This window comes from Lithobates pipiens, unplaced genomic scaffold, assembly GCF_037356315.1.
Source record: "Lithobates pipiens isolate NorthernLeopardFrog02 unplaced genomic scaffold, aLitPip1_a1.2 Scaffold_10, whole genome shotgun sequence".
NCBI lineage: Eukaryota > Metazoa > Chordata > Amphibia > Anura > Ranidae > Lithobates > Lithobates pipiens.
The window spans coordinates 189187653-189213513 of NW_027507686.1; the positions used below are offsets into that span (position 1 = coordinate 189187653).

A 25861-nucleotide genomic window follows, 5' to 3' on the forward strand; every position below is an offset into this window, starting at 1 on the left:
CTTCCCAGGTTGACAGCTGGGCTTGATTGGTTGCCTTTTCCTTACTGCTGCTGAGTTGACATCTATCAGATGCACCTCACCAGTGGTTATCGGTGCCACCTGTCAATGCCACCTATCAGTGCTACCCAATCAGAGCCTATTAGGGCAGCCTCATCAGTGCCCATCAGCGTAGCCTATCAGTGCTTATCAACGCAGCCTTATCAGTGCCGCCTATCAGTGCCATTAAGTGCCACCTAATCAGTGCAGCCTATCAGTGCCACCTATCAGTGCCCATAAGTGCCACCTAATCAGTGCCGCCTATCAGTGCATATCAACGCAGCCTCATCAGTGTCACCTGTCAGTGCCCATTAGTGCTGCCTGTCAGTGCCCACCAGTGCCACCTGTCAGTGCAGCTGGTCAGTGCCCATAAGTGCCGCCTATCAGTGGCACCTATCAGTGCCCATCAGTGCTGCCTATAGGTGCCCATAAGTGCCACCTAATCAGTGCAGCCTATCAGTGTTTACCAGCACAGCCTCATCAGTGCCGCCGGTCAGTGCCCATCAGTACAGCCCATCAGAGCCCCCTCACCAGTGCCCTTCAGTGACACTTTTCAGTGCCCATCAGCACCATTTTTTTTTCTACTTTTCGGTCTTTTTTCATTTGGCACCAGGCCTGAGAAATTCTTATTGCCTGATGCCCCGGACATGCAGTTCTGGGTGCTTGACAGCTGATTTAAAAAAACTGGCTCCTAACTTTTTTAGCTGACTTCTAGGTTCTCAGCTAATTTGTCAAGCCCTGCTTTAGGTAACATAGTTTGCATATGTTAGAGTAGGTTTTATTGGACACTGCTTGTGGGACTGTTACTGATGCTGCTGGCTTCCAAGGACCAACTGGTCATTGCAAAGTGGTCATTCATGACTTTGAAAACGTGTATGTTAACAGACATCAATAGGTTAATGCACCCAGAACAGAATGGATAAACAGAGCTGTGCTCCAAGGGACAGCAGATCTCTATGTTCCTAATTGTTTTCTCTTCTGGCCAGAACACTAATTGTTCTCTTTGATGCAGAAGTCTCTGTTAATTGATGAGATTAAAGTATAAAACACATGTTTTGTGGCTTTTTTCGGAACCATAAGCGCAGGCGGCTGGCCACGTCTCCTAACGCAGCAGACTGAAAACACAGATACTAATTTACAGGCTGGAACACGGGAGAGATATTGTTGTGAACAATAATAAGAAAGAAAGGAAAAAATGTGCTAAAAATGAGACACGAGGTGTGCAGTTGTGAAAGAAAATATGTTGGTATTGTTACAGTCTATTTGATCTGATCGTCAAAGGAAAACAAGTCATAGACTTTAGGGTCCTAATTGAACCAATTAATTCTACAATCAATGGCAGCTGTTTTACCACAAGTGCCCGCTTACGCTAGGGAGCAAAAGCAATGTCCAGTCGGAATCTTTGGGCAAAATATCTTGCAGTAAAAAAAATTAATTGTATTGATTTATTTCAGTAGTGTTTGCCTAGCAAGGCTTCATAATCTAGCCACACAGCTGTATGAGAACACTGTACGCTTCATGTGATAAGACAACAGAGCTTCACATTTATTTTCATAGCAGTGGTCTTCACCAGAGGGAAAAGTACCGAAATGCTGCTACCAGTGTCTTGCCCACAAAATAAAACCCCTGCAAGAACGTCTGCCTGTCACTGTGCTCCTCATCTTATAAGGTGCAGAGTAGCAAACCTCCACATCCAATCAGAAATTGTTTTCCTTCATCTTCTCTAAACAAACAAATGTGAAATCTGATTGGTTGAGAGTTACTTCCTCTTCCTGTTATAACCCCTTTTTTTCTTAAGATTAAACCATATTAAAGAACTCCGGGCTAAGCTTGAAACTCAGATTTTCTTTTTGGTGAAGTAGGAAAGCAAAAAAAATGCTATCTAGTATCTGAAACCCTCATTTCTATCCTGATGGGTTACCTTTTGCTTTATGCGTTATACAAGGCCAGCATCTTGGGAAAGATAAGACCCATTGGATCAACATGACCAGCACTTTCCTCTGATCTCCAGTCCCTAGCAACAAGTAAGATCAGTTCAGAACTGCTAAGCTATCCAGAAACCTCTTCAACTGTACTAAAGCCAGATGTTTACTTAGTCATTGTACCGCAAGCCCATCAAGGTCCTTGGCTTCTACGGACAATTTATAACATTCCACTCAACTTATTATGCTTTGATTCTGCTTCTGTGTAGGACTTTGGCCCACTGTCTCTGTTCAACCTCCCTCCCCAACTTTAGTAGGAAGTGCTCAAAAACTTGTAGTATATGGTTTGCAATTTTACAGGTTCTAATAGATGGTAAATTTAAAATGTACCTAAAGCCAAATTTGTTTTTATTTTGAATAAGGTTAAAATTGGTTAAAACCCTATTGGAATTCTTGTTACCATCTATGTCCTATAAAGACATCTTTCCCAAGGAATGCAACAGACTTAAGCCTCGTTCACACAATCAGATTGTTGGCCAACAAAACCATGGAATTTTGTCCGAAGGGCGTTAGCCCAAACTTGTCTTGCATACACACGGCCACACAATTGTTGGACAACAATTATGAATGTAGTGATGTACTACGTTGTTTTCCAGCTCTTTAGCGCCACCCTTTGGGCTCCTTCTGCTAAATTTGTGTTAGTAGAAATTTGGCAAGTGCTGATTTGAGCTTTTCATTTCGCACTTTTAATTTCTCACTTTTCATTTCACGCTTTTCAGTTAGTTTCTGAACGGCTTTTCAGCAACCAGACATGTTGCGGTATCGGAGGAGATAACGTGTTATTTATTATTGGCCTTGGAGTTATTGCTTTGACATAATTTTTTTGGTTAAATAATGATTTGATTTGGTATAGTTTCTATATTTCTAGATTTTCTAGATTTCTATCTAGATGCATAGAATGTACTTTTTGTTCTATTGGCAGATAATGATTCAATACCTCAAAAGGTGGGATTTTAAAGGCAATATCAACAAAAATTTCATATATATGGTGGTTGACACTCTCATTGTTGTTATAGGTTTCTTACACCCTTTTCTGCCCCGATATTCTTTTATATCGGGGACCAGAGACATATCTAGTGGAGCAATTTTATACATCGGTCATAGATTCTTTTGACTTGTGGGCTCTTTTTGCGGTGAATTAAATTTTGAAATTTGTCTGGCCGGGGTGAGGAATATCTATGTCTTGGACCAGTGAGTTGACATGTGAGTAGTTCAGTATGTGCATATTGTATATATACACACTCTTTAATTGTTTTCAATATATTGATTGGATAGTTTGTGTTTTCAGAGAGTGGCTTCCCTGAAGAAGAAACTGTATGCACTATTCGAAACGTGTTTGAAAAAGCCGCTCTTTGACGCTTTATACTTACATAAACCGCATATTGCATTGTATAAACTGTTTGTACAACTATATCATTGTATCTTTTTAGTCTTTTTGTATTAATAAATATATATATATATATATATATATATATATATATATATATATATATATATATATATAATTAAATTTTTGTTGATATTGCCTTTAAAAAATCACACCTTTTGAGGTATTGAATCATTATGTATATCAAGGGATGATGGCAATAACTTGCCGCTCCATATGAGTCTATCTAATCTATAAAGTTCTATTGGCAGATAGCATGTCTAATTTTATTTGTTTTCTTTTTTTTAATGCACAATAAATAAATTGTGGACAATAATACTTGGCTATGTGTTTTACTTCAAATGACAGTTTGGGAGTAGGCAGTTACATTTAAAAAAAATATGTAAAATTGACAAGGAAACCCAACATAGTTGTATCTTTGATCTTAAAAACTACCCAATAATGGTGTTGTGGTAACTCCCCCCCCCCCCCCCCCCCATTTGCCATGTCATTAATGTTAATTCTCCATTACGAATGCTAGTTTACAAGGCCAACCGCTTCTGGCTCGTCCTTGCTTCCGAGCATGCGTGTTTCTACTTTGGACTTGTGTCCGATGGACTTGTGTACACACGCACGGAAAATCCGACAACACACATTTGTTTGCGGAAAAATGTAAAACACGCTAGCCAACATTTGTCTGCACAAAATCCGACAACAATTGTCTGATGGAGCGTACAGACGGTTGTATTTACCACCAACAGCCTGTCATCGAACATTTCCTGTCAGAAAGTCATATCGTGTGTACGAGGGTTTAGGTCCCTTTCACACAGGCTGTCCAATCGGGTCCACCTGTCAGTTTTTCAGACTGACCTGATCTCCTGATCTCCAGTCTCTTTCTTTTATGGAGCAGCAGGTGTCAACTGACACATGTCCGCTGAAACCCACTGCCATCCGATCCTGTCCGTCAAAAACAGATGGATGGTGGTCCGGCGGATCGGCTGGAAACAGCCGACAGGTGGCCCGTTTCCTTCAGAGTGCTCCATAGAGGAGAGCGGGGCTGTGTGACTATCCAGAGTGGACATGGACCTGTCATTCATCTGCTCAGCTGGGATCAGCGGAGAGAAATCCCCTGCTGAGCAATCAGACTCCACTCCATGGAGACGCTGTGTGAAAGGGGATGTATGTCTTTTCTTTCAAACTGATGAACTATGTAACAGGAATTGAGTGGAAATTCCCCTCTATTTCTGTTTTAGTGACAAATTTCAGCGACAAATTCTGGATTAGCTTTCACTTTCTGTCCTAATGACAGTGATCACCAGGACTAATAAAGGGGTATATCTCTTCAGTAGGGGACAAAGACAGCAATAAAAAAAATCTGACAGAGGTTCCAAAACTTTCACACTTCATCCAAATCCCCCAAAATTGGTTCCACCTTTAGATACCCTTTAAATATAAATACTGACGCCAACATATAAATCTATTCCTCTATCTCAAACGTGCAAACAATAAACCCACAATAGTGTAAAATATAAATGGTCTGCTACTGTGATTAATAATCCCTTATCATTGAAAATACAAATCAAGAAAAAAGCCCTTTTATAAAGCCCAGCAATGAAACTTTTTAAACACACCCACTGTGACAAAAAAAAGAAAAATCACAGAAACATAAATATTGCCTTCCTGAATAATAAAACAAGTGTTGCATATGCTTCACTGGCTCGAGATCCTGAAGTAAGTTTGTATACGTACCTAGGAGACTGTCCCTGACAGTAATTCAATGCTTTTTTTTGGAAAAAGATAGGCATAATGATCTGGTGAGTGCCAAACTTGCACTGGTAAAAGGGAACACAGTGGATCCTTAGCATGACATGGATAGTCACACGGTGGAAGTTATTTTGTTACTATTTATTTACACTGTGAAGTTCAAATTGACATTTTGAGATTTACTATAACTGGAGCACTCTGGTGCAGTTGTACATGGTAGCCAATCAGCTTCTAATTTCAGCTTGTTCAAATTAAGCTTTGACAATAAAACCTGGAAGCTGATTGGTTCCTCTGCAGATTTGCATCAGCTTTTGCACTCTACTGTTTTAGTAAATCCCCCTCTTTGGATGTTTATGGACACTTTTATTTAGCTGTTTATAAAAAGGCGATTGCTCATATGCAAAGCTTGTTTTTCGTGTGGGAAGGAAATATTTATGTCTGTGTGATTTTTTTTTGTCACAGTGGGCGCTAGGCTTTATGAATACCATTTAAGCCCTGGTTCCCACTAGTGTGATTTGTCATCCGATTTGACAGTTCCAAATTGCATGACAAGTCACACCCCATTGCCGGCAATGGAACTGTTTAAATCACCTCGACTCATGACGTGGAGACTTTGAGCTAGGTTCCTGCTTTACTTTTTTCCAGTTTCATTGCGACTTGCATAGACTTTTGCTAAATGAAGTCACGCGCCACAGTGAAATTGGAGGAGCAAATCTCACCGATCTGCAGCTTTGGAATTGCGCTGAAGTAGCACAATTTCAAAGTCGGACTAGTGTGAACCAGGTTTAAATATAGAAGTGACACCTTTCTTTTTGAATACTGCTTGTTAAATCAAATGTTTGCAGCACATGTTATATATTTACATAAGACCCTTTAAGGTCTGTAATATAAGGTCTGTAATATATTATAACAGGGGAATATGGGTCCTAAGTTTTGACATTCTGCACAATATAAAAGGTCACTAAAGTCTATTCTATGATATCCTATACTTGTGCAATAAATAAAAATTCACTGTGAACTATTGCAGAGCTGTTCAACTATTGCACTCCCACCCCAATGATACCGCCTTTATAGACATACCAGCTAGTAGGCTAATTCTAAGGGCCAGGAGCAGCTGTTATGTTAACCAGACCAGCACCCCTTTACCATCAAGTGGGAGGTTCAACAGGGGTGGCCAAGCACTGTTTCAATATCCATAATTTTTTTTTTTTTTTTTTAGTAATTCACTTAAAATTACTTAAATTACATTTAAGTACTAAACCAAGGGTATCATGGAAACTGGAGTATGGAAATCTCCCAATTTCCCATGCTCCAGTTGGTAACATGAAACTTTATGAGATTCATGCATTCTGGAGCTGGCAACCCCAGAATTTAGATATGGAACAGAGTATTTGTATTAGGTGTATGTCTTGCCATAACTTTTTTTTTTTTTTTTAGTGTATAGTGTGGATAAAGTTTACAACCCCTATTCAATATTTACTCCTCCTGGGGGTTCCGTTAGAGACTGTTAAAACATTCCTTTTAGCTTTCTTGCCACTTAACATTTGTTATGACCAAGGTCTCATTCACAAACTATTTATCCTACCCAACTCAATATGAGTGTGCATTCCCTCTGTTCCTATTCCAGGATCCCATGTGTAGAACAAATTCAATGTCTTCCAAGGGCTATGGAGCCCCATAAAGCACCAGAACCTAGCAATAAACCTAAACTAGTTTTTTTTAAAACTAGTCTTTTCTGTACATATACATACTTCATTACCTGGGCAGTGTATCACCTGTAGTGAAGATAACACTAGTGGTTCATTTTCCATATTTAACATACTTACATTTTATTTATATATATATATATATATATATATATATATATATATATATATATATACACAAAAGGGAACAAAGGAAGTGATAAAGAACAGTGAAAGAGAAAAGAATAGAAACTTACAAGAAAGATTTCATGTCCAGGCCACGATTGCGAATCTGACCAACCACATGTTCCCAGCTACCGGGGTTGCTCCGATTCCTGATGCCAGCTGGTCTATACTTGGACCCAGCGGTTGTACCAGTGCGTTGTGAGCGGGGATTGCTGGTGTTACTGCTGCTTGATGATGGAGGTTGTTGCTGCAGCTGTAGCTGCCCCAGACTCTGGCTGGTGGTTGGCTGGCATTGATTGTGCTTTTGGTGAAGGCTGAGAGGTTGCTGGAGGCTTTGTTGGCGAAGCAGCGTTCGAGGACGCTGACACTTTACGTCTCCCGCAGAGGTGGGGATATGGTCGAGGGTAGTAGCTACTGGCAAAGTAGGGTCCACAAAGCTTAGGCACAGATGAAGAAAAGAGAAAAGGAAAAGTGAAGGGTAGACGTTGCAGTCCAGAAAACAGACACAAATACATAGAAAGATAGATAATTGTAAGCACCTTACAGTGAACAATAAAAAAATAAAAAAATAAATAAAAAAAAGAGTGCTAACAGTGCTGTTTTAGTATATATCATGACAACCACTGAAAATGATCATCCCTAACTGGGTTGGTTCTAGCATTCTCTAACAGAAAACACCACCAACAAATTAAATTTCATTCTTGGTGGTTGCTGAAAAGCTAAATTATAAAAGATTTACATCGCTATTGAGTAAATGACCCTACTAGTGCCCACCCAAAATCAAATATCTGTTATGCATGGATTTGGATTTTAATTATTTTAACAAAGGATATGACTGATAAAGCCTGGAGGTAAATAAATAGTCAGTGGTTCCAACAGAAGCCAGGTTCACAATGTCATCCCTAGGGTTAGGAAGAATCTTACTGGCCATTATGGACAAGGTCTTTCTTTTTCTGTAGGTTAGGCCAGCCATTAGTGTTGTCCTGTCTATCTCAAGAACCCCTTTCCATGTAATTTTTAGTGCCTATGGACCCCTCTTACCCAACATCCAACTGGTGGATTCCCCCTTACCTCCTGTCCTAATTTCTGAAAATCAGTGAGGCAGCTCAGCAGGGTAAAGCAGTACCTGCACAGTATGATGTGTATTGCATGCTGTCAGCTTATAATTTGCCATGGCTGACTGTTAATCAAAAGCAGTGCATAGCTCTTGTTGAATTCCATGAGTGCTGCTTCAACCCTGTAGGAGGGGAGAAAAATATCACAAAAAATGCTGCTCCTCAACACCTAAAATGTTTCCAGGGAGTCAAAACACTTTTACAAAGCTGAAAGGTCAGAAAGAGGGAGAGGGAGCAGGAGAAGGTCTCCTAATTGAAACTCAAACAGCATAAAAGAAGTAGACCTAATACTCATGTTACTGCTTTTTTATGTTGCCAAAACTATTACCATACTGTACATAGAGTAAAAATGGGTTAAAATGTAAAAGTCTTGTTGCGGGTGTTCTCCCACAGGATGACACCCCGTGTGACCACCAATATAACCACATACAAATTTCTCATATTTTAGATAACTAAAGTACATTTGTTTAATTATTATCATTTGTTTTTAGTAAATACATAGTTACAGTGAATTTATTTGAATGACCATAAGTGCCCTAAAATAATAAGAACTCGGAAGTCTCCCAATGACATAAGATCACACCAGTGCCCCAGGCTGCAAAGGGAAGACTTTTATGAGACTCCAGGACTGGCGATTTTCACCACATACTGAACTCATCTAATTTAACCTGTGAGTTACTACTTGTTTTTATTAAATATATGATTTATACTGCACTCAGTCTGGCACCCCTCTGTTCCCATCCCAATGACATCTGCCAACTGATCTCAAAAAGTTAGGAACTGCAATTTGATAGAGAAATTTTAGAAATGTCAATTGTAACTAAACAGTTCCCTAAAAAAATATAACTTCGGTCTTGAAAGTCTCCTGAAAAATGACAGTGAAAAATTACAGCACAATTTCTGGTATGCAAATGTGTCTAGGCCCTCTTGTGCTCATTACCTAATTTGCAGTGTATGATTTAGACACTGCCATCTAGTTTCATGTGATTTGGTGATGATTTGGGGACGTCACTAATGTCCTGCTCATTGTTCTTGCTGAAGGCTCTGACATGAGACAAAGTCTTTCCTCCAACAAGATGGCTCCCTCCATATAGAGATACAGTGCAGAACAAAGCATAGTAATTCAGTAATGGGGAAAGTAATGGGGAATGATCAGCCACAGAAAGGCCACAGGCAATGCTGCTGACTAATCCTCTGCCTGCAGCTTCCAGAGCACAGGTCCCTATTTGAGAACCTGCGGTTCTAACTGAATTAACAATTTTTCTAAGCCGAAGTTATCTACAAGTGTTTGGTAGTCATTCTAAAAAAAAATGAAAAAAACCTTAACTTACTCTGCTCTAGCTCAATGCAAAATTTGAACTATGACCTAAACTAATCATCAACACAAAGGAATCTGTTTGAACATCTTGTGCCCTTTTGATTAAAAAAGGGATGTTGACTTCAATATAGAATATTTTAAATAGATTTGATAGTAGCAGAACAGTGACAGGCATATTCCAATTATTTCACAGCCACAATGCTCTTCTAAATTATACACAGTTAAACAATCCACATCATTGGAGAAACTATGACCTTCCACATATGTCCACTTTCGTAGTAAATGAAAGTCAAGGGATTTTGGGTCTGTAATTAAAGATGATACTAATGACCCTTTCATAGAGGCAGCAATATAATGTAATCTTTTATTGCCACCCTGTATTTTTTTAATGGGTATGTACTGTTGCTCACTAAATGAAATACCTATGCTCGTTTACTTTCTACCTATTCAGTTTGGCAACTGTGTCAAGGGAGGGCATGATGGTGTAGTAGTGCTCCCTACATCCCCTTGCATTTCCTTAGCACCATCAAAATCAGTCCCAGTCATTAGAAACTCCAGTCTTCCTGCTTCTGTCAAGACTGCCAACAACTAGGGTGCATTAATGTGCCTTCACTGGCTATGCCATCCACCGTCTTGGACCACCTCTGCATATACCCCAGCTGTAGCCAAGCCATCACTACATGCAAGTAAGGTGGTAAATGGAATCTTGTGGGGATATGATTGATGGGCAACAGGGGGCTGGACTCGTCAGCTGTGGAATGAAGGGGGTGGTATGGCTGGTTGTGAAATGTAAGAAACTCTGCTAGAAAGGATTGCTTTGGAATTTACAGGCTCTGCAAGCCAAAATGACATGTACCCATGGATTACCTATAGCTGCCATACATGAGTCTTGTCTCTAAATCAGCTTTAGGAACTGTATAGCTGTTGTAACCTCCTAATTGGCTTTGCTCGCAAGTGAAATATTTCTGTAGTATAGTTGGTACTTCTATCCTAAAGAGCAGCAGCCACACAAGCAGAGGCACTTTGATAGTAGTGTCTGGCATTAAGATACATTTGGAAATGTATGCAAATTACATGTATATTTTTATTATGAATTTGGAAAAAGGCTTTAAGCTTCTCCCTTTTTTGCTAACCACAACTAAATGCTTGGAGACGTGTCAGTTTTGTGCACAGCCACAAAGCAAGGTGATGAGCTTTAAAGGGGTTGTATGGGAAAAAGATATCACTTCAAAGAAAAAGCTAATGTTTAGAGATCTGTGTTTCACTTGGTATTGGTCATTTTTACACTGCATATACAGCTATCCTGAGACAACGACCTCCTGGACTATAGCTTCCAACTATCAATGATGCATGTAACACAATCTAAATGGATTAACGTGGAAGCAGCAAAAGCATGTTGCAGTCTATGTGTAGAAGTGAGCTAAACTCATTGAGGACAGTGGTAATCTATATTAGGATCAGATTTCATGCACGCTGTTTATTGTGAAGTAAATGCACTCTATTCTATACAGAAAAGATGGTGAAAATTATTTTCTATTTTTGCCCCCGCTCCTATATACTTCTAATTCTCTGCCGACATTAGGTTCAACTAAAAATCCCAATTTAAATGTGTGTATTCCGGCTATTATCACCCATTTAGGGACAAAACCCTACAAGAAAACACACCAACCAATAAGTTATAAGTGCTGTCTAATGGAAACATAAAATAGAAATATACATGATCTGTTCCTATATTTCTGTGGAAATTATGGAAGCATATGTGACACTGGCTAATTAACCCTCCTGTTTGGCAACCAAAAGGTTAAACTTGCTTTCTCACCATGCACTTTGCAGTTTAAGGCACGTGTGCCACACTGGCAGGTGGTGAGTGGGATGTCAGTGAAGGCTTTTTATAGCATTTCTGTAGACTCTTCTTACACCAAAACTCTTGGGCTAGACAAATATATTACACCTTAAAGAACAAGTAAATTCATTATTTTCCAATAAGCAGACTATACCAGCCTAGTAGTTAGCAGTGATTTCACCAGTTGAGTGATAAAGAATATTTATCACCAGTTTAGCGATAAAGAATAAGGTACATTTATATCTCATAAGAGGACCCTCCACTGGGCCGATGCATGTTTAGCAATGGGCAAAGACTTAAATTTAGATAAGCCTTGACTAAAGCCAGGTACACATGGGCAGCAAGTCAGGAGACAACGGTCGGTTAAAAAATGGTTGACATGGCTGACATGTGTATATCGGTCTGGCTGGCTTCTGTCAGACTGACAGTTTCTGTCAGCGCTGACATTTTGGGGTTGAAGGAAAAAAAAGAATAGTGTGTACCAGGCTTATGGAAGTAACTTTTCCATTTGAATGAACAGTAGTTATGGTTAGAATATGTAATCATTCACGTATTGCACTTTCTTCACCATACCCCCGAGCTTCACTGATAAAGTACAGTAAGTCTACCTTGCATATAATTGTTGCTATTTCAGATAATACCAGATGTAAAACTTAGGTGGGGTATGCTAACTTGGGAAGAGAGGTGTGGTGTTCAGTAAAAACCCATACATCATACCGTTGTTGTTAGTGTTGTAGAAAATATGGTCACAAATGAAAATTATACCATTCTAATATTTTATGATGATCCATTTTTATAATGTAAAAAGCTTTTGTTAAATTATTATTCAAATAATTATCACTGAATCATGACTAAAAGAGGGACTCCAACCAAAATGTTGTTCGACAACTACAGTGAGCTAAGCCAAATATTTAACATAGCAAACTTGATGCTTTAAGCTGTGAAAAGCAATTTATAAAGCAGTCAGAATGTAAAAAGAACACAAAAAAAAAAAAACTATTTCTTACAAAGTACTAATCACAAACTGTTCTACTACACAGTACAGAAATCCACATGAAAGAAACATTGAGGACTCTCCTGCAGTTCAAACAACAAAACCTGAATGTATTAAATAGCATAGATACGCAATGATAAGTATTACATTTCAAGGGAGCAATTCCATTTTTTTCAGATATTTAAAGAAGGGGGATTGCTACCCTATATATGAAGAAGGGGGATTTCTACCATAAATATGACAAATGGGGACTGTTACGCTATATAAAGAAGGGGATTGCTCCCCAACATAAGAAGGGGGGTTGCAATGCTCTCTTGCATATGAAAAAGGAGGATTACTACTTACTGTATGAAAATGGGGGATTACTACCCTATATATAAAGAAAAGGGATTGCTACCAAACACATGAAGGAGGAGGATTCCTCTCATTCATAAGAAAAAGGGTGGTTGCTCTCCTGCATATGATAAAGGGGGACTGTTAAACTATATCTGAAGAATGAGGATTGCTATCGTACATATGAAGAAGGGGGGTTCTCCATTAACAAATAATGCAGCCTAATACACAGCTGATTTAAATTGAAAGAAAAATAAGCTTTAATTCAAACACAGCATCAGTAAAAAAGCTTATGTCCTGTCAGCATGCTGTGGCATCTTTGCATTCTACGGGGAAGCAGTGATCTCTCTGAGGTTTAATGGGGTCTTTGCTAATTAGAGTTATGCCGCGTTTACATGACTGGACTTTCCGGCAGACTAGGTCCGACGGTCTTCCCGACAGACTTTCGGCGGAGTTCCGATGAACTTTCCGAACGCACGGACTTGGCCACACATGATGGACTAAGTCCATTCTAAATTCCGTTCATTTTGAACGTGATGATGTAAGACGGGACTAAGAAAGGAAGTTCAATAGCCAGTAGCCAATAGCTTCCCTTGTGTCGTATTTGATCTATCGGACCAGCATACAGACGAACGGTTTACCTGATAGGAATTGAGTCCGTCGGACAGATTTGAAACATGTTCTATTTCTAGGTCCATTGGTTTTTTATAACGAAAACCGATCGGATTAGCCTACACACAATAGGATTGTCCGACGGACTGGTTCTGTCGAACTTAGTCTGCCAGAAAGTCTGGTCATGTGTACGCGGCATAAGATGGCTCTTATCCCCAGCTGGCATGAGCTTTGTTGACTGTAGTAGAGCTCTAGATCTTGCTCAGTAGTGAGTATGTCAGACACCCCTCACAGAAAGCAAGGGTCCCACTCAGTAGCTAATGGCCGGGGGCAGGCTTTTCTATGCAGCCTGTGGCTGCTTTAAAAAAAAAAACAAATTATAGAACATCGATCATGTTTTGTCATCATATACCTAGTATGTATTTAGCTGATTTAAACTGAAAGTACAGTTGGGCTTTAAAAAGTCACTACATTTTAGAATCTATAGCTTATAAATACTATAAATTAGCTCAGTTAAGCCACCTGGCCCAGGTACTTTATTCAAATTTATTTTGTCTCGGTATATATGAAATTGTATCAATGCTATTCTGAAATTGTACTTTAGCACCACTAAATTCTTTGTATGCCTACTTTTTCTTTGTCCTCAGTGACCAACTGTTGGTTCATATTTTTAGAAAACCTACATGCTCAGACCTTATTTTATTAGTACTAAAAGAATTTGGGGGGTTTGTATTACTGGTTTACAGCAACTTGTTATTCATTTTGCCAATCTGATTTTCCTTTTTGCCATTTTCCTTGTAATTCTCAAATGATTACATTTCCCAGATTTCAGCTAATGAGTTAAAATGATCTTGTCACTGTAAGGCATGTCATATCTCACAGATTTTCTGTGTCTTGTGCGTCTGGAGTCGACATTATTAACATTTCACAAAGTAACTGAGCTACACCGATAGGAAACATTAGTGTTGCCAGGTTTCGGTCCAGAACTTATGAATTTCATTGATTTTTGCCTCTAAATGTTGACAATAATGTGTTTGATCTATTGGCATACTGATCACTTGCTGCACAGCCAGTTACATTTTGTAAAAGTGGGTGCCAGGATTATTTGGCAGTTATTGGCTAAATTCAATTGTCATCTGACCTCTCCCATAAACCTTTGCCCATTACTAGTGCTGCAAACTAATCAGTAGTTTTATCTGTCTTAGTCAGTGAACAATATAGTGCATGCAAATGTAAATGGGATGCCGCTGGAATTGCATTTGAGGCACTTTGCACAAAAATGCAATTAAGATCTGTGTGTACTTTTAATATCTTTTGATAGCATAACAAATCACATTCATCTGACTTTTTTACCTTCTCTCTGCTTTCCACATTTTTTTTAAATAATGTGCATTTTATTAGTGTATTTAAATGTATTTTAAGACCTTAGGTTCTCCTTGACTTAGAGATTAACAGTAAGAAGTTTAATTTTTTATCAATATATACACAACACTCTAATGTTTCATAAGAGCACAACTATATAGGGTATGTATATACATTTGAAGGAAAGATAACTGTAGCCAACTGTTGTGAATGCGTCCTAAAGTATATATCAAATTTTCAGTGTGGGTTAGAAAACTCATACCTGAAAGCTATGGGCAAAACTTCTATTCCATTTTCTCCTTCAGTTCTCAATGTAGGCCTCAGATGATGGTTTCTGGCTAATTTTACGAATAAATATGCATGTCTCATTCAACTGAGAGGTGCATGATTATGTTTTAGAGGCAAAAGCAGGTGGGGAATAATTTGCAATTCCAACAAGCTTTTTGAACGTGTCAGATCCATATTTCCTTCAAGTATCTGCCCGATGCTTTTACATGCAGGAAAATGCCATGTGATCTAGCTGAAAATGGCTAGACTGGATGACAGTCAGTGGACAGATTTCAAATGGAACTCCACATTTATTGGCAGACAGCAACCCTTTATATTAATTTTAACAAACCTTATTGCAGGCCTGTTGCTGTTTCTGTCTGTCTTACTTCTTATGTTCTTCAGTTACTTCCTAGTTCCTAAGTTCTAGGTTGGGAGGTCTGGCTGCTTTGGCTGTGTTGTAATAAGAAACAGCTACTGGGAAACTTAGTATAATCTTGAACATATTTCATAAAGCACTCCAAGTCCACCATATCTTGGGGTGTTACATTTTGCATGCATTAACTAGCTACCCTGGTTGAAAACCTGGCCCTGTACCCCCTCCACTACTGATTGGTGTGACTGCTCATCACGCTGATAGGCCGATAGTAAGTCCTAAGCCCTTGTACACACGGTTGGACATTCCGACAACAAAATCCGTCGGATTTTGTCCGAAACTGGTGTTGCATACACACGATCGTCGGAAAATCCGATCGTTGTTAACGTGATGACGTTATTTAGTTACAACGGGATTACGTTTAGGCTAGTAGCCAATAACTTTAGTCTAGGAATTTGATCTGAGAATGCGTGGCACTTTGTCCGATCGGAAATTCTCTAAAAACGATCGGACAAAGTCCGATCAGTCCTTGTTGTCGGAAAATTTTTATATCCAGCTCTCAAATTTGTTGGTCGGACATTCCAACAGAAAAAGTCAGATGAAGCTCACACACGGTCGGATTATCCGACAACACGATCCGATCGGACATTTTCCGTCAGAATGTCTGACCGTGTGTACAAGGGCTAAGAGGCTGGGTAGGACTAGACCCTCAACCCTGTAATCTGGGGGACGCAGAGTGATCTATAGGTAATATGACCACTATATTTTTTAATAGGGATGAGCCGAACACCCCCCGGTTCGGTTCGCACCAGAACTTTCGAACGAGCCCCAAATTCGTACGAACGTTAGAACCCCATTGAAGTCTATGGGATTTGAACGTTCGAAATTAAAAGTGCTAATTTTAACGGCTAATATGCAAGATACTGTCCTAAAAAGGGTTTGGGGACCTGGCTCCTGCCCCAGGGGACATGGGTCAATGCAAAAAAAAGTTTTAAAAATGGCCGTTTTGGTGGGAGCACTGATTTTAATGACGATTAAAGTGAAAAAAAAAGTGAAATATTCCTTTAAATATCGTGCCTGGGGGGTGTCTGTAGTATGCCTGTGAAGTGCCCTGTGTTTAGAACAGTCCCTGCACAAAATTACATTTAACGGAAATAACGTTATTTAAAACTGCTTGCGGTTTTAATGTTATATCTGGTTCCTGCAATATGGTTGAAAATCATTGAGAAAAATGGCATGAGTAGCCCTCCCTGCCAATTACCAGCCCCCTTGGGTCTTGTACGCATATTAAGGGGAACCCTGTACCCATATTAAAAAAAAGGAAATACATGTGGCCCCCAGGCCCTATATACTCAGCGGCAGTATACAGGTGGTGCAAACAAGACAGGGACTGTGTAGGTTTGTTGTGTTAAGTTGAATCTGTTTGTAATTTTCAACTGGTACATTTTTAAAGTGTAGCTCCAGTCAAAAAAACTATTTTTAAGCTTTTTGGAAAACATAGGGAAGGGTATAATTTGTTTTGTCGTCCATCTTTTTCAGAGCACGCAGACTGCACGCACAATCTCCTACCACTGACTGCAAGCTCTATTTAAAACGAGCAAGATAGTTAGCTATATAGGTGGATATAGTGGTGTATACTGCGTTCAGAGCACGCAGACAGCACGCACAATCTCCTAACACTGACTGAAAGCTCTATTTAAAACGAGCAAGATAGTTAGCTATAAAGGTGGATATAGCGGTAAATACAGGGTTCAGAGCATGCAGACAGCACGCACAAGCTCCTACCGCTGACTGCAAGCTCTATTTAAAACAAGCAAGATAGTTTTCTATATAGGTGGATATAGCGGTGTATACTGGGCTCAGAGCACGCAGACAGCACACTCAAGCTCCTAACACTGACTGCAAGCTCTATTATAAAAGATAGATATATCGCTAGCTATATAGGTGAATATAGCGGTGTATACTGCGTTCAGGGCGCGCAGACAACAACCACTACAGAAGAGCAAGAACGAAAAATCGGTCGATAACGATCGGTGTATACTGTGTTGAAGGTACACAGAACACCCACTAACTGCTACAGACGCCAACACACTACACAAGGCCGCCTTATATAGTGTGGGGCGTGTACTACACAGCCTGAGCTATGATTGGCCACAGGCATCCTGCCTGTGGCCAATCATGGCTCTCCTCGCTGCCGGCGCTGTGATTGGCCAAGCATGCGGGGTCACAGTGCATGCTTGGCCAATCATGAGCCAGCAATGCACTGCGCCATCGCAGTGTATTGTGGGCCGTGAGCGACACACGAATTTGGCGCGAATGGCCCATAACGTTCGGAATTCGCCGAACGGGCGAACAGCCGATGTTCGAGTCGAACGTTCGACTCGAACACGAAGCTCATCCCTATTCTTTAAGTATTTCCTTCTATTGTGTCCACATATTGTTGCTAACTATAGTTAGTAATTGGGAGCAGAAATTATTGCTTATAACACATGCAGGGTTTGCTTTCAGCTTAGGGGGACTGTCCAGGGACTGTTTTACTGTCTCAATCTCTCTTTTATTGCAAGTGTAAGTGTCCGTTCAAGCTGCCTTAAAAGAAGAGAGTAAGGTTAACTGAACATATCTCAGAAGTTCTTTTCTGTTATCTAAACAAAGGATCTTCACCTTTGCATAATAAATACATTCAAAAGAATATGGAACACCTACCGTAGTTAAAATTACTTTCTTAAAATGCATTATTTTTCCTGTTTATATTAAACCTGATTGAACAACATACACCATATATCTACAGTTGTGCCCAAATGTTTTTTTTTTTGTGTGGAATTTGCACATTAAAGGCTTCTTTCTGGCAACTTGACCATGCAGCTCTTTTTTGTTTAAATAATATTGTATTGTGCTCCTTAAAAACAACCACACCATCTTTTTCCAGAGCAGCCTGTATTTCTCCTGAGGTTGCCTGTGGGGTTTTCTTTGTATTCTGGACAATTCCTGTGGCTGAAATCTTTCTTGATCTACCTGACCTTGGCTTGGTATCAAGAAATCCCTGAATTTCCCACTTCTTAATAAGTGATTGAACAATACTGACTGGCATATTCAAGGCTTTGGATATCTTTGTATATCCCTTTCCATCTCTATAAAGTTTCATTACCATGCTACGCAGGTGTTTTGACTGTTCTTTACTGCTCCCCATGGCTTCGTATCTAGCCTGCTCAGTGCATCCATGTGAGAACTAACAAACGCATTCACTATTTATACACAGAAATGAACTGTAAATTAAGAAGCCACAGATTTGGGAATTTAACCTTTAATTGCCATTGTAACCTGCTTGTGTCTCCCTGTGTGTCTGCACTAAGGCCAAACATTTTAGGGTATGCAAACTTTTCATCAAGGTCATTTGAAGGATTTCTGTTATCATTATGATTTAAAATGGAGCCAGACCACTTTGTGAAAATAAATGGGTTCATATGATCACTATCCTTAAATAAAAGACAGTTTTTGGCATGATCGGTCATATTTTCAATTCTAATGCCAAAATGTCACAATTTCTGCCAGGATATGCAAACTTTTGAGCACAACTGTATATATGCACTAAATAAAAAAGTCCTGCATTGTAATGATCAACAAGATATACGACTCTAGTACCCAGTTATGATGGCACCCAACGATGATGTCCACCAAATACATCTCCAGACCTAGCTGCTTATATTACTGTACTGTAGGTTCAAACCCCAATTAGAGTTTTACTTAGTGGTCTACATGGTGGAATGGGAAACTCCACTAAATTCCATTTTAAACTTCTAATAGCGGAATAATTTGGCTGTTTCTTACATTCACCTTCTACCGCCCATGCTATAGACAAAAGTCGGTTATAGCATGGACCTTAAATTCCAGACGGACGTCCATAGATGCTCTCCCAAGCATGTGCTGTCAGCGCATCCCTACAGGGTGCACGTGGTGTGCTCTGTGATCACCAAATCTATAACACTCGGTTGATCAAAGATTGGAGTAAGGGGCTGATCCCAGCCCCTTAACAAGTGATCTGCTGTCAGTCAATGATCAACTGATCATGTGATGTAAACAGAAGATCAGTAATCATGTTTTTTTCCCTCACACTTACAGCGTGCGGGAAAAAAAAGCCGACCACCGGCTTGGGTCAGAGAGACATCCATCCCCCTTATGCAGTGCCCACCAGTGTCACCTGCTGCAGTGCCCACCAATGCCACCTATCAGTACCTAACAGTGACACCTACCAGTGCCCACCAGTTCCACCTATCAATGCCCACTAATGCTGACAATCAATGCCAATCAGTGCCTCGTCTATCAGTGCACATCAGTGCCACCTATCAGTGCCCTTCAGTGCCACCTATCAGTGCCCATCAGTGCAAACCATCAGTGCCACCCACCAGTGCCACCTCTCATTGCCCATCAGTGCCACCTCATCAGTGCTCATCAGTGCAGCCTATCAGTGCCCATCAATGAAGGCAAAAATTTACCTGTTTTTCAAAATGTTATTTTATTATTTTTTTTTAGGAAAAAAATAAAAACCCAACAGTGACTTAATACCACCAAAAGAAAGCTCTATTTGTGGGAAAAAATATATAAAAAAAATTTCATCTGGGTACAGTGTAGCAATTGTCATTCAAAGACTGACTGGCGCTGAAAGCTGAAATTGGCCTGTGCAGGAAGGGGGTTTACGTGCCCAGTAAGCAAGTGGTTAAACTATACAATGTTCAGTGTGCAAAAATGACACCAGGTTACATTGCAGATTGCAAAGCCCAACTCCAGAAGCACATTCTTTATAAAAACAAAGAGCAGTACAAAACATGAAAGTTTTTATTTTGTTGCTACAGCTTAGAATAGGGGTCTTCAAACTATGGCCCTCCACTTGTTCAGGAACTACAATTCCCATCATGCCTAATCATGTCTGTGAAAGTCAGAGTTTTGCAATGTTTCATAAGGTGTGTAGTTCCGCAACAGCTGGAGGGCCATAGTTTGAAGATCCCTGGCCTAGATAAAGAAGACGCACATTGACCTGTAGTGAGTACAGGGAAGGCCTGGAGAAAATAGTGAAAAATGGGGAAAAAAATAGGTTTTATTTCCAAAGCCGTTTTTTTTTTTTTGCAAAAAAAAAAGGGGGGGTGTGGAGTATGTTCATTTACAATGATAAATAATATATTTATGAAATGGTGTTCAAATTATATAACATGAAGACCTTAATATAAGATTTCTGAGACTATGCAAACTCATAAATTATTATTGCATGTTCTCTCAGCTGAAGACAAGCAAATCCTGGAATACAATTCAAATAACACTGTAGTTCTCAATGCAGTTTTCCAACAAGAGAAATATGCATTCTGCCACTAGGGCTCACTGCAGGGGAAAGGCTCCAGTTTAGTTTGCTTGTGGGCTCCATCTTGTAACTCCCACAGTTGGGTGAGTGTTGGGATACAGTGGATGATAGTGTCTGTTCTCTCAGGCCTTAATTAACATATAAGAGGGTAAATTTGTTTGACAAATTAGTTTATCTTTATAACCTTTAAATGATTCCTATTGATGTTCTCCACTATTACAGCATAATGTTTACATATAGTCTGGTCAGTAAATATTTTTTTCTTTTCCTCCTCTCAGTAAAAAGGTGAGGCGAGCACCTAGAGTTTGGAAACATTTGCACAGTGCAATTTCTGCTGAGAGCAAAGCTGCAATTTGCAAATATTGTGAGAAGAAATAGTAGAAATCTTTGCATGCCAGAGGTGCCCTAAAGACATTAAAATTACTTAATGGAATTAAATGATGAGGACCATAATGAAAGTGCAAGTAGCTTCCTTATTACAGAAACACCTTTTCTGCTGCAGCATCAAGTAAGTAAGTGCTGCAAAACAATTCTATTTGTAAAACTACTAAATGGTGGAGTTGGTCTTTTTCTCATCCTGTCATAAAAAATGTGAGCTGCCATTGTTGGCCTGTCTTAATGAAAACATTGGTTGCCAAGTTGTCATGCTCACCTTCTTACATCAATATCAAGGACCATGAAAACATGTGCAGACTTAGAGTCGGTTCACACAGGGGCGACCTGGGATCCGACTTCAAGTCGCCCCAAGTCCTGCGGTTCAGAAAATCAATGGAAATGAATGGAGCCGTCTTAATGTACACTAATGAAGTCGCTCCGACTTCAGAAAAGGTTCCTGTATGACTTCAATCTGACTTCTACGTGACTTGTACCCATTGATTTCAATGGAAGTTGCCGCCAAGTCGGATCCCCTGTCTTAACTGAAGAAACTTTTCAGGAAATAAAAATTGTTTTCTAGGCATACCCCTCCCTCCCACAAAGCTGATTATTATGTGATGGGCCACTGCAAAGTCCCCTGTTCTGGAGGCAACTTCAAGTTGCCTTGTAAGTTGACTCAAGTCGCGCTGTGATTCATACTCAAGTCGTGTCCAAGTTGCCTCCCAAAGTCGCGCTGGAAGTCGTGTTGCCCCTGTGTGAACCGCCTCTTATTATGACTTTTAAAACCGCATACTTGTTTGAGGTCAGTGACTTAAAAAGGGCAACCAATTTTTTTGAAGGAGATCAGCAATTGCAGCCCTACATTTCTCTCACGACTAGTGTATTGTAGAGAGAATTTAAAGTTTTGTTAAATGCATTCTCTACTTCGCACAGTCTACAATTATGTACAGTATGTACATAACAGCAGACATATTTGTTAGTCAAGAGTGCGGCAGAGTGATTTTGCTTTACTTCTGGGACTATGTCTCATTATAGCCTCATAATATTTCAATGAGCAAAGGCACTGATTTACTAAAGGCAGATAGACTGTGCACTTTGTAAGTGCAGTTGCACTCTGCAAGAGCTTTTGCTCCGGAGCTTAGTAAATACCCAATTACATGCAAGGAAAATAAAAACACAACATAGTTGTTTGCACATGATTGGATGATGGAAGTCCACAGAGCTTCTCCAGCATCTTGAGCAAATGCCCTTGCAGAGCGCAACTGCACTTGCAAAGTTCACAGTCTATTTGCCTTTAGTAAATCAACCCTCAATGGCATCCAATCATACTTCTCCCACTCTAAAAGACTCTGGTCCGGCCACACCTAGAGTATGCTGTCCAGTTCTGGGCAGCAGTCCTCAGGAAGGATGTACTGGAAATGGAGTGATTACAAAGAAGTGCAACAAAGCTAATAAAGGGTCTGGAGGATATTAGTTACGAAGAAAGGTTGCGAACACTGAACTTATTCTCTCCGAAGAAGAGACGCTTGAGAAGGGATATGATTTCAATATACAAATACCATACTGGTGACCCCACAATAGGGATAAAACATTTTTGTGGAAGGGAGTTTAACAAGACACGTGGAAACTCATTAGAAGAAAAGTGGTTTAACCATAAACTACGTAGAGGGTTCTTTACTGTAAGAGCAGCCAGGATGTGGAATTCCCTTCCACTGGTGGTGGTCTCAGCAGGGGGCATCGATAGTTTCAAAAAACTATTAGATAATCACCTGAATGACCACAACATACAGGGATATACAATGTAATATTGACTTATAATCACACACATAGGTTGGACTTGATGGGCTTGTGTCTTTTTTCAACCTCATCTACTATGTAACTATGAATCTGTATTATTTTACCTATATTCTATGTAAATCTGAGTTATTGTAACCATGTATTAAATCATTTATAAATCATTTATATAATAAAGATTTTCACATGAAATTGTTCATCTGTGTACCATACCTTAACTTCCAACTTTTTATTGGGAATGAGCACTGCAGTCTGTGTGCTAATCTATTAGGCACATCAGACACGCTGTAACACTGTTACCATATTAGAACATAGGGGTTACTAAGGGCAAATACACTGTGCATTTTGCAAAGTGCAGTTGCACTCTACAAGAGCAGTTGCTCCAGAGCTTAGTAAATTAGTCAGGACAAATTTTTGAGACTATTGCTTCTGTGTCCCCATGGGAAGATTATAAGATTTGGCCAGAGTTTTACCTTCAATGAAATGAACTTTAATAAGGAACAATGCAATTTATTTGTTAACAAAAAAATAACAACAAAAGTGATTTTGCCTGAAGCCTTTCTTCTTTCACCACGGAACAGAGAAATGATTAAGAGCAGATGTAAAACAATTCCAGTGTATAGAAATGATCTGTTACAGAAAGGTCCAGATACCAGCAAGCTTTTTACATAAATCATTGGCAGAATACAGCAGAAAACCACAGAATACCTTGATGCATTTCTCACATCAGTACTCACTCATAAGGCCTTATAAATAAGCACTAATGTGCAAAATGCATCAAGGCACTCTGTAGTTTACTTCTCTCTTCTGTCAAAGATTTAAATAAAAAGCCTGCTGATATTTGGGTCTGGCTGTAATCTATTGTTTTCCACACATTGGAGTTGCATTGAAATTGGACAAATTGAATTCTGTGGCAAGAGCCTAGGTGTATCTGGTTTTCCTGTGTGGTTGGAGCTTCTTTACGAAGTCTTGCTTAGTTAAAGCTGAATAGCTAAAGAGTTATTTTTCAATGGCTGTCATGTACTCATATTTAAAGTTATAAGATACTCACTTGGTTCGACTGAGATTTCCGGACACCAAGTGGCTCTGAACTGTGTGCCATCGGCCTCTCCCTGGTTTGCCAAGGACTGGTTCACTGTGATGGCTTTGGGAAGACGTGCTTATCTTCATGCTTTCACTGCGAAACTGCTTGTCTCCCAGTCGGCCATCTTTGTCCAGTAACCCAGAAGTTCCACATGCAGCTGACTTACTACCAGATAACACTGTGCCACTGTAATGTGCCCATGTGCAAAGAAAGGACAAGCAAATATGAAGACACAAACACACAGTGGGGTGGAGAAACACACACAAAGACACCAAAAAGAAAGAGAAAAAGAGAAAGAGGTCAGCACTGCAAATCAAAAGACAACAAGTATAAAATAACCCAAAGCATCTCTTGTTAGAAGAGGGAGGAAGACGGCAGCCCGGGAATGATGACGGTAAAAAGTTCCACATCTCAAGAAACAACATAGGGTTAACATGGAGAAAATCTGTCAGGAAAGGCACCAGACAGCTAGCCAGCCACAGGAAGAAAGAGGCGTGTTAGTGAATCAGACCACACAGTGCGGATGTAGAGCACACGCTGTTATAACGGGCAACCCTTCCTGGCCTTAAAATGGAGAGGGAGGAAAGGCTGGGGGAGGCTAGAAATAGAGGCGTGTCCGTTAGTGGAAGCTAGGAGGGGTTGCTCGTCTCCATGGCTTATCCGCCCATGGGGGTGAAGTGGAGCGAGGGTTAGAGGAGCAGGTGGGAGGAGGCGTGTGAGAGGAGTTGGGAAGTTGTACATACTCACTACAAACGACCATAGAAAGACTCACTTGAGGGCCAGCCTTGGGTCACCATAGGGGGCGTAAGGTGAAATGTTTAGGATAAACTCCTTTGGAGGGTAAGAGCTCCATTTCTGGTGGGCTGTGCTCTCATTGTTATTCCAAAAGTCTTTGTCTAGATCACTAGATCGGCAGAAAAAGAGAAAAAACAAAAAAAGAAATACTAGAAAAAGCCTGAATCCCTGGGATGGAGCGAACGAGGAGGAAGGGCGTTAATGTCACATAGTGGCCTGCAAGTGTAGGGAAAAACATAGAGAAGAGGAGAAAGGCGATTGTCTGTTAATTAACCGATCCAGGTTCTCTGGAGGAGAGGAGGGAGGCAAGAGTTTATTATAGTAAGGTTGAGTTGGCAGCACACAGATCCAGAGAGCTGAAAGAGAGGGAGGGAAAAAGAAAGCATTGATTATGTCACAGAGAAGTGTCACCTCTTCCCACTCCTTTTGGTTTTCCCGTTTCACTTTACATGAACCCAAATTAATTACCCTCTATATGTGCCACAGTCACAGCACTCAAAAGCTGATGAGAGGTGCTTTTAATTAAGAGGGTTTGGGTACTGATAAGAATATTTGTGCCAACATTGGAGGGCGTTATGTATGCCAGAGTCTCCTCTCCTCTTTATAAATAAGAAGCCTGAGTCAGGTACACTGCAAATAAATGATGGCCAAGAGCTGACCTTTTTGCTCATTATTAAGTCATCGCTCAGCCTAACCATTCAATGGATTTGTTTATGCTCTAGAAACAGATTGTGTTTTAATTATGGCTGGTCAGGAAAATTATTTCTAAATCGGCTAGTGATTCGCCCTGTGTTCCGCATCAAATTGTCTGTTTAAATACAGCGCTAAATCCTGTAATCTCAGGGATTGTTGTTAGAAATCCCCTAACCCAGAGGGCTTACCAGAAAAGACGAGTGTTACGCTGTGATTTTAACCCGCAGAGACTAATGTGTTACAAGATGATTTGGGTGTGATAGTATCAAACTCTGCCTGGCTGCATTTGTCCTTCTTTTTAATTTTCCTCTTTATTGTGGCTCCTCTGTGATTACTTGTTTGTGGTTAGCTACATTCAGTTCATTGATGAGGAAACAATGATGTCTTTGTTATTTATACAACAGGCACGCGATTAATCAAGTTTGAGAAAAGCAGGAACAGGCGCCAAGAGATAACACGCTATCGGAGAAATATTTACTGTCTCCCGGCTTTGTGACGTCCAGGTACACACTGAAGCTTATTAGCTGAGGTGTG

General features: G+C 40.0%; 1 protein-coding gene across 7 annotated transcripts in view; it reads right to left on the minus strand.

Annotated features, from left to right (window-relative positions):
- SYT7 (synaptotagmin 7) overlaps positions 1 to 25861 on the minus strand; it is a 564911-nt gene that overhangs the window by 177480 nt on the left and 361570 nt on the right. For 2 of the 7 annotated variants that reach the window (XM_077460750.1, XM_077460749.1), the window contains exons 4-6: positions 24612 to 24743; positions 23807 to 24025; positions 7091 to 7456 (exon numbers count right to left, since the gene is read on the minus strand). The exons of 1 other annotated variant lie outside the window; for it this stretch is intronic. In XM_077460750.1, coding sequence (XP_077316876.1) covers positions 7091 to 7456; positions 23807 to 24025; positions 24612 to 24743 — 717 coding nt within the window. The remainder of the gene's footprint in view (positions 1 to 7090; positions 7457 to 23806; positions 24026 to 24611; positions 24744 to 25861) is intronic. 4 more of the 7 variants (XM_077460751.1, XM_077460753.1, XM_077460752.1 and 1 more) reach the window with 4 other exon arrangements.